This window comes from Panthera pardus, unplaced genomic scaffold (genome assembly GCF_024362965.1).
Source record: "Panthera pardus isolate Hobbes unplaced genomic scaffold, ASM2436296v1 HiC_scaffold_21, whole genome shotgun sequence".
Taxonomy (NCBI): Eukaryota; Metazoa; Chordata; class Mammalia; order Carnivora; family Felidae; genus Panthera; species Panthera pardus.
Genome location: NW_026526777.1, coordinates 47,435,644 through 47,451,933, shown reverse-complemented (window position 1 = coordinate 47,451,933; position 16,290 = coordinate 47,435,644). Strand labels below are relative to the sequence as shown.

The following is a 16,290-nucleotide window of genomic DNA, read 5'->3' as shown; positions in this document are numbered from 1 at the left end:
TAATGATGGGCTACACCCTTTTTTCAAAAGAGATAAATCATTTTGAGGGTACATACAAAGAAGGTGGCAACCATAATTCTAAGTTTTTGTTTCTTAGCTAAAGAATCTGATTCAAAATGTTTAAGAAACTATAGACTCTTTATAGGTGAATCTCTATGTAGAATCTATACCTGTCCAATAGAAGGTTATGGTTTAATTCAAAGAATGCTAGAACAGAGGATCAAAAGCCTGACTTTACATGCTGGTTCAAATCACTTGGCTTCTGAGTCAAATTTTCTTTAGTTGAAAAATGAAAAAACTCAGATCCATCTCACAGGATGAGAAGGTACAGAAATTTTAGAGTGCTAGACATATTTAGTATAGTATTATAAGAGATGAACTTTACTATGGCTGCATGATTAAAAAGCCTTGTAAATCAAAGTCAGACATTTTGTAATAAGGTGACACTCATAGTTGAGACATCTGGGGAAGAACTAATATTTGATTTTCAATGTGCTTCTATGAGTTAGGCAAACCAAAAAGTACACAGTAGAGTCTTTGAACATGTTTTATACACGTTTGTGAAAAGTCAAATCTACAGTGCACAAATATTATACATGCAGATGTTTTATGTTTCTATCCAGATTTAGCTGCGCTTAAATACATTTAAAGGATTAATTTCACAATTATATGCAAATCAGTGAAACTTATTGCATTTCTGCATTCAAAAGTTGTTTTTCTTCTTTTATATACTAAGGTATCTTGCATTTCATTCTATTTGCCCTAGAGAAGAAAATGAATACCCAGTGAATCATGGAGACTTAGACATGATTGCTGAAAGATTACAAATCAGAAAATTATAGGAAGATTAAATTAATTACGGGTGGAGTATGTTATTCCACCTCTGTGATATTTATATAGAATTTCAATTGATCTATTTTTAAATTTTACATTTAACTGCATTTTAAGTTACAAACAGGCTTAAAGGGAGTAAATTTATGACAAGAGTCATCATTATGTATGAATTTGCCGTAAAAAACGTTTTTAAGAAGCAAATTATTCAATGAAGCTGCAATACTTCAGTAACGTGAAGTTAAGGTTAATTTTCTAAATCTTCTTTTCTTTTCTAAGGTTTGAGGTAGATAAATGCAAAACATTTAGCATGATATAACTAAGATTTAAAATGCATACTAACCATGTGGAGCCAGAAAGGCCAGCAACGTAAGTAGCACAGTCCAAAATTCCTGATTCATATAGTGCCTTCATCACACCGGAGAATCCGACCATGGCTCGGAACCCTCCACCTGAGCCCAGTATGGCCACCACAGGCACCTGGGATGATGAAACAAAGAGATCATTTGTGAAGCCATAAAATACATTTCTGTTTTGTTTCAACTTTTATGTTATATGTTCTACATTTGGTAATCAGGAATTGTAAATTCCATCATACCTTAATAATAACTAATTTTTAAAAAGGAAAATGTTTCATATAAGACAATCAAGAATTAATGTCTCTTAGAAGGCAGACATTGCTAAAACACCAACTAACTCTATTTAAAAATAACAACCATAACTCCCTATATTTACTTGACCCTTTGCAGTTTTTGGCTTGCTTTCGGGTGCATTTTTTTTATCCTCTCAAAAATCCTGCAAGGTGAACAAAAAAGTCTTTGCTTATTCTGCAGATGGAAGTTCTACAATGGTGATATTACTTGCATAAGGCCTATTAACTGGTGACTTCTAGTTAAGTAAGCACTGTGCCCTCTTGGCGCATAATTCTTACTACTCCTTTATGCTGACTCATTTCAAAATACATGCTATTATTCAAGCAATTAAAAAAGAATGTGACAAGACCTAAAAAATTTATTTACTCTTTATTAGATAAATCTCATTGAGCGGTCTCTATCTTTCAGTCATCACAGGTGGATCCGGGGAATATAGTTTATTTAAGTGAGGCAGAAACATAATAATAATTATGACAATAGTACGAATAGGGACAGATGATATCTGTTGAGCAATTACTATCTGATAGGAACTGTTCTAAGTATTTCATAGAAATTATCTCATTTGATTACCACAAAATCCACATGAAGATTTTACAGGTGTATAGGATTTTATGCTCTTTTATAGGTGAGCAACCAAGGTACTTGGAAGCAAGACCTCGAAAACTTGTTCTGGGTCATGCAACTAATAAATCGCAGTCAGGAGTCAAACCCCAGGTTCCTACATTGGGGTTCATGCTAACATGCCTTACTAAAATAAAGCGCTACAGGTTGGGAGTACGTGAGGTCCAGAAGGTGTGGTGAATTCCAATCAGAGAAACTGAAATGGTAGAGAGAGCTTCATAAATAAAAAAAGAAACCGGTTCTTAATTTTAAAGATGCACAGTTATTCAATAGGGAGGGACGAGGGCAGGGAAGGAGGCCGGTCTGGAAACGGAAGCAGCATGAGTCAACCAAGAGTCTTTCCAGTAGAGAAGCAAAGGCTGTCTGCAACATGACTAAAACACGAGTGTTTGTTTGGAGAGGAAGAGACTGTCATTTTCTTTGTGGTCCTCAACCATTATTGCTTAAGAGAGCTGGTGGTTTCTCTCTCTACTCTAGGGAACAGCTCTTAAAGTGTACACAGCTCTCAGGGTGTCCACAAGGTCAAAACTATTTTCATGATAGCAGTAAGAGGTCATTTGCCTTTTTTTGTTCTCATTACTTCACGAGGGTGTGATGGAGTTTTTCAAGAAATTACAGGATGTGTGATATAGCAACAGATTGGATTCAAAAGCAGATAAGAGAATCCAGCTGTTTTCTGTTAAGTCAAACAACAAAGATAATTGTAAAAATGGATCTCATTTTTTTTTGGTTCTTGAAAATTTGATTATTTTCATAAAATGTTATTTATATTAATATGACATCAACATATTTAAAATTTTTAAATGTTTTTATTTACTTTTGAGAGAGACAGAGACAGAATGTGAGTGGGTTAGGGGCAGAGAGAGAGGGAGACACGGAATCTGAAGTAGGCTCCAGGCTCTGAGCTGTCAGCACAAAGCCCGACGCGGGGCTCGAACTCACAAGCTGTGCGATCATGACCTGAGCTGAAGTCGGACGCTCAACTGACTGAGCCACCCAGGTGCCCCAACATCAACATACTTAAAATAAATACATATTTTAATAAGTTTTCTCAGTTTCAGTTTTTAATATGGTAAATATCCATAGAGATAACCCACATAAATAAAATATTTTAGAAGTTTATGGTATTTTTTAAGAGTATAATGGATTTCTGAGACCAAAATGGTTAATAACAACTGCTTAAGACTATCAGGCACATGGTGAGCACAATCCAACATCTTCCAGTAAAATTCAGAGTCTGTTGAGGACAAGACAGTGGGAAGAACAGACAAAGGCATAGGGAGTGGATGGAGGGAAATATTTACTGGACGGACAGAGGATGATGTGGAGGCATTGTGAGATTGCCAGGGAGAAGAGGTGTCTTTTGTTTGACATTGTTTCTCAGTGATAACAATTATCAAAGAAGAAGTTAGAGACAGAAGACTGAGTAGTTCATGGAGCAAAGATATTAGATCATGGAGCAATTCAAGGCTTTAGAAGAAACAAAGTGAAGAAACAAGCCCCCATGGGTAGCAGAGCAGAACCTGAACTGTGTGGGGATGCTCTGACTGGAGTTAAATAAAAATTTCCTACTGTTATCAGGTTTTCCTTTCTACATATGTGACAAAGTCTCATTTGCAAAATCAATGTCCAAATCATGGAGCGCATGTGCAGAGATGAGCTCAAGTATTTTCGGCAGTTCCATCTTATCTGTAACAGTCATGGTATCCTCTTCTTCTGAGGTGCAAATGGCAAACAATTCCTCCTTTCTTCTACCCCCTAAAGCGAAGCTTGTGAGGAGAGAAACAGAATCAAGGTACATTTACAAGGAGAAGCTGGTGACTGATCTGATGTTAGGCACAAAAGAGGAAGGAGTGTGGTCAGACTGTTAGGGTTTCTAGCTTTGCTCCCAGCAGATGATGTGGCCATTGCCCAGGAGAAGAACCCCCGGGGCAAGGGGCCAGCTGCAGGGGAAATATTGCACTCAATCTCAGAAATGCAAAATACACAACACGGATGCATTGTGTTCCAATCCCTTGGATTCTGATCCTTGGGTATTCATTGACCAATGTGATATATATATATATATATATATATATATATATATATATATATATATATATATATATATATATATATATATATATATATACATGGAACTATTATTTTAGAACTAGAAGAACCAAAAGTCTATCAAACTCTTATATATGGAAAGGGAAGTCTTAGCGGAGATAGGACGGTGAAGAGCCCGACACCTAGGACTAATTTCCTCATCCAAGGCTTTGTCTAATACCAAGTGGTCCCAACATGGAAGACCCTAGGCATCCTAATTAGATGCAGTTTGGGGACCTCACTGATGAAAACGCATTCCACCGGCACAATGGAGCAATTTAAATGGCTTTGAACCTGTGTATATTTAGATACACAGAATGTTCTCAAACACAAATGTTTAAATTGTCAATAAAGTAAAACACATAAGCTCTTAAAAACTGATCTGGAGGGGAAGGAAAGCTAAGATAGAAAACAGAAGTGGTTTATAAAGTGGGTGAGTGGAGCACAGTACAGTGTAGTTGTAAACAGGCCAGCTAAGAAGTTAGAAGGAGGAGGGATTTGAATTAGGCCTTGAGAGAGGAGTTGAGTTTATAGGCAATGTAGTAATAATAGTGAACATTTATTGTTGCCATGTGCCAAGCACTGAGCCTAAGATCAGGCCAAGATCGTCACTCTCTCTCTCAAAAAACAAATAAACATGTTATTTTTAATAATAACATTAAACCTATACAAATCAGATAGTTTAGAGAAAGAAAACCCTTAGTAACGGAGTACACTGTTCAACACAGAACATACAACCTGTATTGTTGTTTGGAGTCAGATTTAATAAGAAAAGTTGGAAAATTGAACATGAGACCTTCTCCAATCCCCAGCTGCCCTTCTTCCTAAGCCAGTAGCCCAGCATAATTTATGGATGCCTATTTTATATTGTTAGGAATTTTCTGGAAACAGCCACTTGCTCTGGAATTCGTTGTTGTATAACCCATTGTTTTCATTATTGCTTTATAGTAAGTTCTTAAAGACAGTTTTCACATAAGATTTTTAAGTCTGATATCTGAGCTGCTATCAGGTAAAAAAATGTCAGATGTTTGCACATAAAAATTGAATAATCACATGATGGAAAGACTATGAAGATTATAATTACCATCCTCATTTATTACATATGAATTAATCTGTTTTTATGTCTATCATTTAATTTTAATAACTCTATGAGATATATATTTTCACCTACATTTTAAAGATAAAGTAATTGAAACACAAAGAAGTTCATTTTTCCATTATCATAAAGCTAGAAAGTAATGTCCTGTGGATTCAAAGCTGGATCTGTCAGACTCCAAAGCTTTTAATTCACTATGCTCCACTGTCTCTGAAAGCTTTCCTTACAACTAGCTTTGTGACCCGAGGCAAAGAAAATCCTCTTTGAACTCTGTTTACTTCTATGTAGAAATGTTGGGTACAATGAACAACTTTTTTTTTTGCTACTAGTAACACTCTAGATTCTATAACTACTACAGAATATGAATTATAAAACTATAAAAGCACAGGATAGGGGTGCCTGGATGGCCCAGTCGGTTAAGCATCTGACTCTTGATTTCAGGTCAGGTGATGATTTCAAGGTTCGTGAGATTGACTTTCTCATCAGGCTCCATGCCAACAACACAGAGGCTGCTTGGGATTCTCATTCTCCCTCTCTCTCTGACTCTCCCCCACTCACACATACTCTCTCTCTCTCTCTCTCTCTCAAAATAAACTTAAAAACAACCTATAAAAGTATAAATTTTTATTAACTACAAAAACGGGAGATTAAACTTATCAAGAAAATACTGTGTACCTGGTATGAGCTTGGGTACTTTCATTCAATGTGTTTCATTTAATCTTCCCAGGCCTCTAAAGGAGATCAGCATTATTTCCATTTTTCAGATGAAGAGCAATTCAGTGCACATAAATACCTTGTCCACATACAGACAGCTGTTAGGTCATAGAACCATGGTGTGAACAAAGGTGTCACTGACACGATAATTCATTCCCTTTCCTTTTACTCACTGTTCAGAAAGACAGGGTAATCTTTATTGAAAAAAAACCATTTGATATTTAGCTAATTTATATTTCAGATTCATGTGTCACTTCAGATGATATCAGCACAACTTTACCTAACAAATGAAGGCTAACTTTTGATGTTTTAAATGTCTTGGTCATTCCAAAATAGCTTCAAAGAAAGCTGGAGAGTTATAAGATGCAGCTGTTAGACCTGGCTCAAAGTCTAAACGATTTAAAACAAAGGTTATTGAAAGTTTTGGGGTTATATTTAGACCTTATAGCATCAGAATTTGTGCATAAATGAGATCAATGAATATTTCTCATACTTCTCTCATATGATTACAGGAAATGAATTTTCACTTACCAAATATCCTGTGGTTTTGATTAAATTATTGTAATGCAGGGGCATATGGATATTATTAATTTCCTCCCTTGCAAAAGAAAACTCTAAAATGCTTAAGGATTTTTTTTTACATTTTCATAAATTTTTATGGTCTGAAAATTATACAGAGACTTTTTGCTTCCTTGGCTCCCCTATTAGTCAGGGTTCTCCAGAGACACAGAATCAACAAGATGTATCTACATATCTACCTCTCTAGAAAGAGATTTGTTATATAGAATTGGCTCATGAAATTAGGATGAATGGCAAGTCCAAATCTGCAGTATGGGCCAGCAGACTCCAGAACCAGGGGAGTCAATAATACAGTTCTAGGGGTGCCTGGGTCACTCAGTTGGTTAAGCATCCAACTTCAGCTCAGGTCATGATCTCACAGTTTGTGGGTTCGAGCCCTGTGTCAGGCTTTGTGCTGACAGCTCACAGCCCAGAACCTGCTTCAGATTCTGTGTCTCCCTCTCTCTCTCTCTCTGCCCCTCCTCGACTCACTCTCTGTCTCTCTCTCAAAAATAAAATAAACATTAAAAAAATTTTAAAAAATACAGTTCTAGTCTGAAGTCTGGCAGGCGGAGACCCAGGAGAGCCAAGAGTGCAGATGAAGAGAAAGGCAGTCTGTTGGAGAATTCCCTCTTGCTCAGGGAGGCTGATCTTTTTGTTCTATTCAGGCCTACAAATGATTGTACACCCCCTCTCCCCCCACATTACCCATGGCAATTTATGTACTGAAAATTCACTGATCTGAATGTTAATCTCACCTAAAATCACCCTCCAAGTTGACACATGAATTTAACCATCATAGCCCCATTTCATGTTTTAAAGAGGTAAAAGTATATAACCACCTCTGTGCCATAACTATCAAGTATTAAAAATAATGCTCAAAAATTATGAAAAACACAAAGAGAAAATTTTTTTCCTTGGTAAATTATTCATTTAACAAACATTTTTCACTTGTTATTGGGAAAAAGGTGTTTTTAATACATAACTCTACTGATATTAGATAAAAATATACTTCATTATATTTAGTAAAATATAGACTTAAAATATTTTACTTATAGTACTTTTTAATACACCTAGTCCAGTTCATTAAATGCATTTTTTAATTTCTAAGATGGCTTATTATTTTATTGACTAGTATGAAAGAGGACTACAAATCAAAAAAGTTAAGAAGTGTTAGAATTACTTATGCCAGTTCTTCACTAGTAGTATCAAAGACAGATGGTTATAATCATTTAGATTGTTATGTGTCTGGGTTTCATTTTTGTTAGTAATTATCACTTACAAATTATCCCTTTTTCTTTTTTCACTGACAAAATCAGGCAAATAAAAAGGGAAACAAAAGCAAAAATGAACTATTGGGACCTGATTAAGATACAAAGCTTCTGCACAGTGAAGGAAACCATCAACAAAATTAAAAGGCAACTGATGGAATGGGAAAAGATATTGGCAATGAATCTGATAAAGGCTTAGTATCCAAAACCTATAAAGAACTTAACAAATTCAATACCCAAAAAAACCAAATAATCCAGTGAAGAAATGGGGAAAAGATATGAAGAGACACTTTTCCAAAGAAGACATCCAGATGGCAGGGTTGATGCCTGGTGGCTCATTCAGTTAAGTGTCTGACTTTGGCTCAGGTCATAATCTCGCTGTCCTTGAGTTCAAGCTCTGTGTTGGGCTCTATGCTGACAGCTCAGAGCCTAGAGCCTGTTTTGGATTCTGTGTCTCCCTCTCTCTCTGTCTCTCCCCTGTTCGTACTCTCATTCTCTCTCTCTCTCTCAAAAATAAATAAACACTAAAGAAAAACAAGAGGGGCGCCTGGGTGGCTCAGTTGGTTGAACATTGACTTTGGCCCAGGTCATGATCTCGCAGTTTGTGAATTCAAGCCTTGCATTGGGTTCTGTGCTGACAGCTCAGAGCCTGGAGCCTGCTTCGGATTCTGTGTCTCCCTCTCTCTCTGCTCCTTTCCCACTCATGTCCTGTCTCTGTCTCTCAAAAATAAATAAACGTTAAAAAAAAAATTTAAAAAAAGAAGACATCCAGATAACTAACAGACACATGAAAAGATGCTCAACATCATTCATCATCAGGGAGATACAAATCAAAACCACAATGAAATGCCACCTCACACCTGGCGGAATGGCTAACATTAACAACTCAGGAAACAACAGATGTTGACGATGCAGAGAAAGGGGAACACCTCTGCACTGCTCGTGGGAATGCAAACTGGTGCAGCCACTCTGGAAAACAGTATGGAGGTTCCTCAAAAAACTAAAAATAGAACTACCCTACGACCCAGCAATTGCACTACTAGGCATTTATCCAAGGGATACAGACATGCTGTTTTGAAGGGACACATGCACCCCCATGTTTATAGCAGCACTATCAACAATAGCCAAATTATGGAAAGAGCCCAAATGTCCACTGACTGATGAATGGATAAAGAAGATGTGGTGTGTGTGTATATATATATACATATATTGGAATATTGCTCAGTGATCAAAAAGAATGAAATCTTGCCATTTGCAACAATGTGGATGGAATTAGAATGTATTATGCTAAGTCAGAGAAAGACAAGTATCATATGATTTCATTCATACGTGGACTTTAAGAAACAAAACATAGGGGAAGGGATGAAAAAATAAGGTTAAAAACAGAAGGAGGCAAACCATGAGAGACTCTTGAATACAGAGAACAAACTGAGGGCTGCTGGTAGGGTGTTGGGTGGGGGGGATGCGATGAATGGGTGGTGGTCATTAAGGAGGGCACTTGCTGGGATGAGCACTGGGTGTTATATGTAAGTGATAAATCACTGAATTCTACTCCTGAAACCATTATTACACAAAATGTTACTAACTTGGATTTAAATTTAAAAAAATCAGGCAAATAAAGAATGAATGTCACAAATTCCACATTATTGAAATTTATTTCTGATTATTTATTTCTATGCCCTCTAATTTGCCCCCAATTATCTCTATGTTCTTGCCAGTTTGAAGAGAAATCTGGTATGAATATAAAATCAGGACCCTTTCTTCCTCTACTTTTACTGAAAGTCAATTTTCCACAGTGCCAACCACCTCCAAACCCTCTGCCCCACAAAGCAGAGTCAAAGCACTTGAACATGCATTCCAGGAGGTAGCCAGGTCCTGGTTTTACGATCTTCAACTGACCAGTCCAATTTATAAAAGGTGCCAGAGAAGCTCTATTGAAAATTAGAGAGCCAACCCTGTAAATGTAAAGGAGGACAGAAAATGTAGCATTGATTTTTTTAAAGACTGATTATCTCCATATTAAAACTGTTAGGTTTTACACTGCTAGTTTGTACATCCTAGGTTGTTGCTGTTGTTGTTATTATTATCATTATTATTATTTATCATTTGGATTAGAGTATAGAAGCAAAGTTGACAATTATCGAGTCTGATTAACCAGTGCGTCCTCACAGTATTAGCAATGGTAGGAGCAGACATGGCTGCCCGGACTTGTGTAAATGGTAATCCCTGCAGTGTGCATTGCCTCCCCACCACCCTGTGCCCAGTACCAGCCCTCCCAAGGTGCTGCCCAGTCCATTTCTGGTCAGAAACTTAGGCAACATCTTTGTACACAAAGAGAAGGAGCTCACTGGCTTGGTTTGCTTCATGAAACATACAAAAAATAGTGTATATGATCTCGTTTCAACGTATTTACATTTTTTCCCCAGCACAGCCATAATTTCACATGTAAAATTTAAAAAGTGAGTTTACATTAAATTAAAATATATTATTGTTACTAGCATTTTGTTTTCATCGGGCCGCTGGCCCTTCAAGCCCAGTAAGCTTCCTCACATAATGCCTGATTTATAAAACAAATCACTGAAACCTGCAGCAAATCCAGCACCTGTCCCCATTGGCCTCCTCCTTCCTTGCTCCTGACACATGTGTTCTTTCGTGCCTCCCCCTGAGCCTGTCTCCCCGAGAGCTCTGTGGTCTGCAGGAGTCACCTGCCTCATAGTGGACAACCCTCCTGAGTGCAGTCTGGGCCGCTTGGACATCTACTTTCTAGACCAACTTCCAGGTCTCTTATTCCTTTGGCTGTTCACATCCCACCACTACCTCAGAGGAGAAAAACTCCCACTCCACCTTGTGCGTCCTCGGAAGCTCACACCCGCTCAGTGCTCCTTTCTGGCCTCTACCCTTGGGACTTTCACACTGTCTTCCCTGTGATACTGGCATTCTGGGAGGGGAATAGGAATTGAGAGTACAAAGTGCTGTTGTCACCAGGAAGGGAGGGAGCAAGAGGAAGAATGTTCTAGATGACAGAAACAACACAAACGAGGAATAAAAATTCTTATTGACTACTCAAGGTTGACTTCTATTACCTCCCTCAGAAACGGCTTTGCTTTGCTTCGTTCTCTGTCACCAAATGGACTCTTTTCTCTAGTCTTTCACTTCCTTTATAGGACAAACTTAAGTAAGAATAGCACTCACAGAATATATTACTCAAGGTCCGTTTTGATTTTCATCAAAAGATATTTGTTTAAATTGAAAGTATCTCTTGGGGCGCCTGGGTGGCTCAGTCGGTTAAGCGTCCGACTTCGGCTCAGGTCACGATCTCGCAGTCCATGAGTTCGAGCCCCGCGTCGGGCTCTGCGCTGACAGCTCAGAGCCTGGAGCCTGTTTCAGATTCTGTGTCTCCCTCTCTCTCTGACCCTCCCCCATTCATGCTCTGTCTCTCTCTGTCTCAAAAATAAATAAATGTTAAAAAAAATAATAAATAAATTGAAAGTATCTCATAAATTGTGCCTTGGGACGAAACACTTTCTCTTTTGTTCTCTGCTGCAGGTGAAAGTAAAATTACTTTCTCTTGCTTTCCCACTATTATAGTTCCAGACTCTAGTCCCCTAACCAGCTTTGCTTTGTTATGGTCAGTTACTAGGGAACATAAAAACTAGTGAGTAGCATTTCCCTTCACAGAAGACTATAATCTGGGAACTTCATCTGACCAAAAAGTATTTTCAGACCAGAAAATTCATAAGAATGGCCTCTGAACGATCCAACTATGCCAAAAATCCCCACGTACAGAGGCTTGCAGGTCTTAGTCATAGGAAAGATCTCAGGCCTTTATTCATAAAGAAATCACACTAGTCAGAGACACTGTTCTAACAACAAGCCTGCTTATCAGATTTGAATTCCACAACAGCAAAGTTGAAAGAGAAAGGAGTGGTTTGAAGAAATTACCTCAAGGGAACACATAAGGCATGGAGAGATGGCAGCTGATTGGAAAGGACACAGACCTGAGAACACTCAAATCCATTCAGTCAGGACGAGGAATGACCTGTCACTTTAGAAAGACTTCCATCTAAATGATTAAAATCAATACATTTCAAAATTTTTTTTTAATTATTGAGAACACATTTTTTTAAAGTCTTAGTATTTAAGAGAATAAACTCCTGAGTTATTAGATGCCTCAGCTCTTTGACTAACTCATTGTCCAGATGGAAAAGCTCAGATTTTATTAAATTTGACAATTATTGCCCTTGGGTGTTATGCAACAGAAGAGCCACACTCAGGTACAATACTATTTTCTTGAGCAACTACTACATGCTCTTACACATTGTGCTGGAGGCTTATAAGCAGTAGTACTCATCCTGTGACCTAATAAGAGCCCCAGGCTCCATTTTACAGGTGAAGCACAGAAGTGAAGGACCGTGCCCAAGTTTATGCTGCTCTAATTTATTTGACATTTCAATTTGACGCTGAAGTCCTAAACTGGATGCTGTCTGTTGAACACTTGGAATAAGACAAGCACAGTCTCTGCCTTGAGAATTAAGAACTGAGTAGAAAGTGAAGTCTTATCAGAGAGCAAGGGAATTGGGAACTTAAGACACCCTTCTCACCAAGGAGTAACATAAAAATAGGAAAGGGACGCCTGGATGGCTCAGTTGGTTAAGCATCTGACTTCAGCTCAGGTCATGATCTTATGGTTCATGAGTTCCAGCCCCGTGTCGGGCTCACTGCTGTCAGTGCAGAACGTGCTTCGAATCCTCTATCTTCCCACCCTCTCTGCCCCGCCCCTGCTCGTGCTCCTTCTCTCTCAAAAATGAAGAAAATTTTTTTTAAAAAACAGGAAAACATTACTTGTGGGGATGGGTGGTTCTAAATATATCTCATCTAATTATTCTGGACAAGAGAAAACAACTCTAGACCGAACTGAAACAACTACAATAATTCCAGGAACGACTTCCAAAAACACGGATTTAATATTTTTGAAGAAAATTCCACGGAACACAGAATTACTTTATTCTCCATCCCTTGCAGAAAAGCCAATTAGTATGAATATGAGGCCAAGTTTCATTTTCCTAGGAACACTCCTTTTTCCACAAAAAGAGGACTGCCTAGGGGCAGAGAGAGGGGGACAGAGGATCTGAAGCGAACTCTGTGCTGACAGCAGAGAGCCCAGTGCAGGGCTTGAATTCCTGACCTGTGAGATCTTGACCCGAGCCAAAGTCAGACGCTCGACCAACGGAGCTAGGCACCCCACCCCCGCACACATACGTTTCTAATTGAACAGTTCAAGCTGGGATCTTTTCCTCCAAACCTTCTCCTCCACCTGCGTCTCCTGCCTCACGACCTGATTCTGTGTTCCTGGGTTCAGAGTCTCTGATCCCTCCCTCTAGCTACTTCATCCCCTGGAGGCAGTGCGAAGCTACCTCCTGAATCTGTGCCCTGACTCCCACAACGCAAGACTTACTGAGGGTCTACCGTGTGCTAAGGAGCCTTTGCCAGGTGCTGGGAATATGAAGGTTAAATAACACAGCCACTGCCCTGGTCTTCATGTAACTTATATTCCACTGGAGAGAACAGACATTAAACGAATATCTGTACAAGTATTTTTTAAGTATACGTGTTGTAAATGCTAAAAAGATAATGTGCATATATTTGTGCCATTAATATAGAGAATATAACTGAGATCTAACAGATGTGGGGGGAAGGAGGGAGGAGCTGGTGAGGACAACAGCCTCAGAAGAAGCTAAGTATGTGGTGCTTAAAGTTGGGAGGGTCCTAGGTACCCCAAAAGGCGGTGGGGCGGGGACAGGGTGGCACAGGGAAGCACAGAGAGGAGAGAAGGGAAGCACACAGAGAGAGAAGAAACTGTGTGGAAAAGCACCACATGGGGAAAGGTTCTGAGGGGACATGGGACCAAGAGGCACCTAGTGAAGGAGCGTGGTGAACTGGGGGTGAACTGGCAAAAATGGATGCTAGAAAGATGCCAAGAAGCCAATCCTAAGAGCAGGAAAAGTTTTTTAAGCTTGGGTTTGAGAGTGAACAGGACATGGGGGAGGGAGGACAGGCCTTAGAGGAACTACAGAAAATAGAGGTGTTGTGCTCAGATTCAGACCTGCTGAGTTTGAGATGCAAGAGATACCAGTGAAGGAATCAAGTAGGTACCTAGATATTCAGGCCTGAAGCTCAGAAGGGAGGTTCTAAGTTGTTGACCTACATGGGGAAATTCTTCGTACACAGGCGGTGGGTGACATAGAAGGGAGAGAAAAAAATTTTTTTAATGTTTTATTTGTTTTTAAGAGAGAGAGAGAGAGAGCACAAGCGGGGAGGGTCAGAGGTGCGGGGTGGGGGACAGAGGACAGGAAGCAGACTCTGCACTGAATAGAGAATGTTTCAAAAAGTAGGGAAGCATCTATCATTTGCACCTACAGGGCTGGGGAGAGACAGGGCCAGGTCTTTTGTACTTATTAGTACTGGCGACTGGAGGAGCAGATGTGGTAGAATCATGAGGTCTGAGAAAGTGAGGAAGGAGAATGAGATTGTGCAGAAAACTCTAGAGAAGTTTGTGAACATAGGGAGAGAAGTAGAGAGAGGGGGGAAGGGAATGCACATCCCAGGGAGACTTTTTGTTGTTCCTTTTTTCCCCTTCATGTCGGAGTTTGTATTTTTATAGTAAAAATCTATACAGAGGTAGAGGCAGACAAAGGGGGGGGGGGTGGTGCAGCGGCTCTGGGAGGACCAATTGATATCCTGGGGCTCTTAGTTGGGGTTGGCAATCTGTATCTGATGTAGATCTGCATTTGAAAGAAAGGAGCTGTTTTCTCCACTGAATTCAAGAGGGCAGGAGCAAAGGGTAGCATCGGTTATGGGATATGGCAATCCTCTGGCAAGAAATGAAGGATTTGTCATCTGATGACATTTGATCTCTCTTTGATTAGGAGACAACTCTATCAGTTGTGAGGGGAGCAGAGCATAGATCAGCAGCTGGGAGGGAAAGAAATAATTGTTGCAAATAACTGGAAAGCAGCTAAGCAGGGAAACACTGAGATTACAAAAACAGTCTCCCAAGAGAAACTGACGGCCAGGAATCACAGAGGTATCCATTCCCTGCTTGTTTTCTAGCAAACTCATTGCTCGAGGCCTGACCAACAGTCTTCAATTCCAAGGAGGACTTTCCATTGCAGGGGAGGAAAAGGTTTTCCTCGACCCTTTTAAGGTCCCTGACTGGCTCTGAAAATGAAACTGACAAGAGGGATTCACAGGAGAAAAGCATAGAAATGTATTTAAGGGAAGTTTTATGTGACATGGGAACCTTCATAAAGAAATGAATATGCAAAAAACTAGTTATACCTGAGTATTTTTAATGCTGGGTTTGATGAAGAGTGGGTAGTCATATAGAAGCAGGATAGGCCGGAGGATGAGTGGAAATGTAGAAAACTGGAGGAAATTTAGCAAGACCTGTCTGTTTATATTCTTCTTGGAATCCCTTTGCCTTTGGAGATAAGGATGCTCTTTTCCTCCAGGTACAGGGAGGGGTCCTCTTGCATGAGGGTCTTATGGCCTGCCGCAGGGGAGAAGGGTGGGAGGAGGTCACAGAGAGCTTACTGCTTCTGTTTTCTCAAACTCCTTCAGCTTGACATATTCAATATGCTGAGCTGCCCTATGTTGGGTCAGTGAGTCCTGAACCCGATCGGCATCTCTCCACCACAGAGAGAGAGTGGGTCACCCTACTGCAAGCTCTTCTATCCTTCCATTCACGCCTCTTTTTAAAAAGAACCTGTGTTATCTGCTTAAATGTCTTTCTCTGCAACTCGGCTTTAAACTCACCGAGGAAAGTGACTGTCCAGCTTTGCTCATCTCTAGTTTTTAGCAGTGGCTCAACAAGTGACAAATGGCAGAAATGAAAAAAAAAAAAAAAAAAAAGAAAGAAAACTTGAAATACCATTTCTCTGCGCCAAGGGTATAACAATTCCAAACAAGGATGGGGACGAAAAGAAGATTGTAGAACTGTTGCTGAAAGATTCACTATACATTAAAAACAACAAACGAAGACAAAAATTTCTCAAGAAGCTAGAAACTTCTGAGTAATATGCAGAGAAGGAAATGTCTTCAAAGAGTAATTAACCTGAGACAATGATCAACCACAAGTGCTACCAGGGATTTGTATGGTGACAAGCAAGACGGATGGTTGAAAAGAAGTCTCTCTTCTTTTTTTTTCTTAATAGAAACCTCAGTAGAGGTTTTGCTTCTCCTCCAAGCTTTCCTTCAGCAAAAATTCCATATAAGCAACACTTTACCACAGAGTCTACTCCTTTAACAAAAAAGTCATTCCAGCAGCAGCAGCAGATTGGCTTTCAAACACCCCTATGTCCACCAAATAACACATTTGGAAATCTGCAATCACATTTGGGACAGATGTGCCTATCTGGCTCCCTTATTCAGAATTTATGTCTCATTTCCAATTGCA

At 39.4% G+C, this 16,290-nt stretch overlaps 1 protein-coding gene across 5 annotated transcripts in view; it reads right to left on the bottom strand.

Moving 5' to 3' along the window:
• The window catches only part of PLA2G4A (phospholipase A2 group IVA), a 159,927-nt gene that overhangs the window by 54,600 nt on the left and 89,037 nt on the right, over window positions 1-16,290 (bottom strand). For all 5 annotated transcript variants that reach the window (XM_019426657.2, XM_019426677.2, XM_053909207.1 and 2 more), the window contains one exon: window positions 1,175-1,311. In XM_019426657.2, the coding sequence (XP_019282202.2) occupies window positions 1,175-1,311 (137 nt within the window). The remainder of the gene's footprint in view (window positions 1-1,174; window positions 1,312-16,290) is intronic.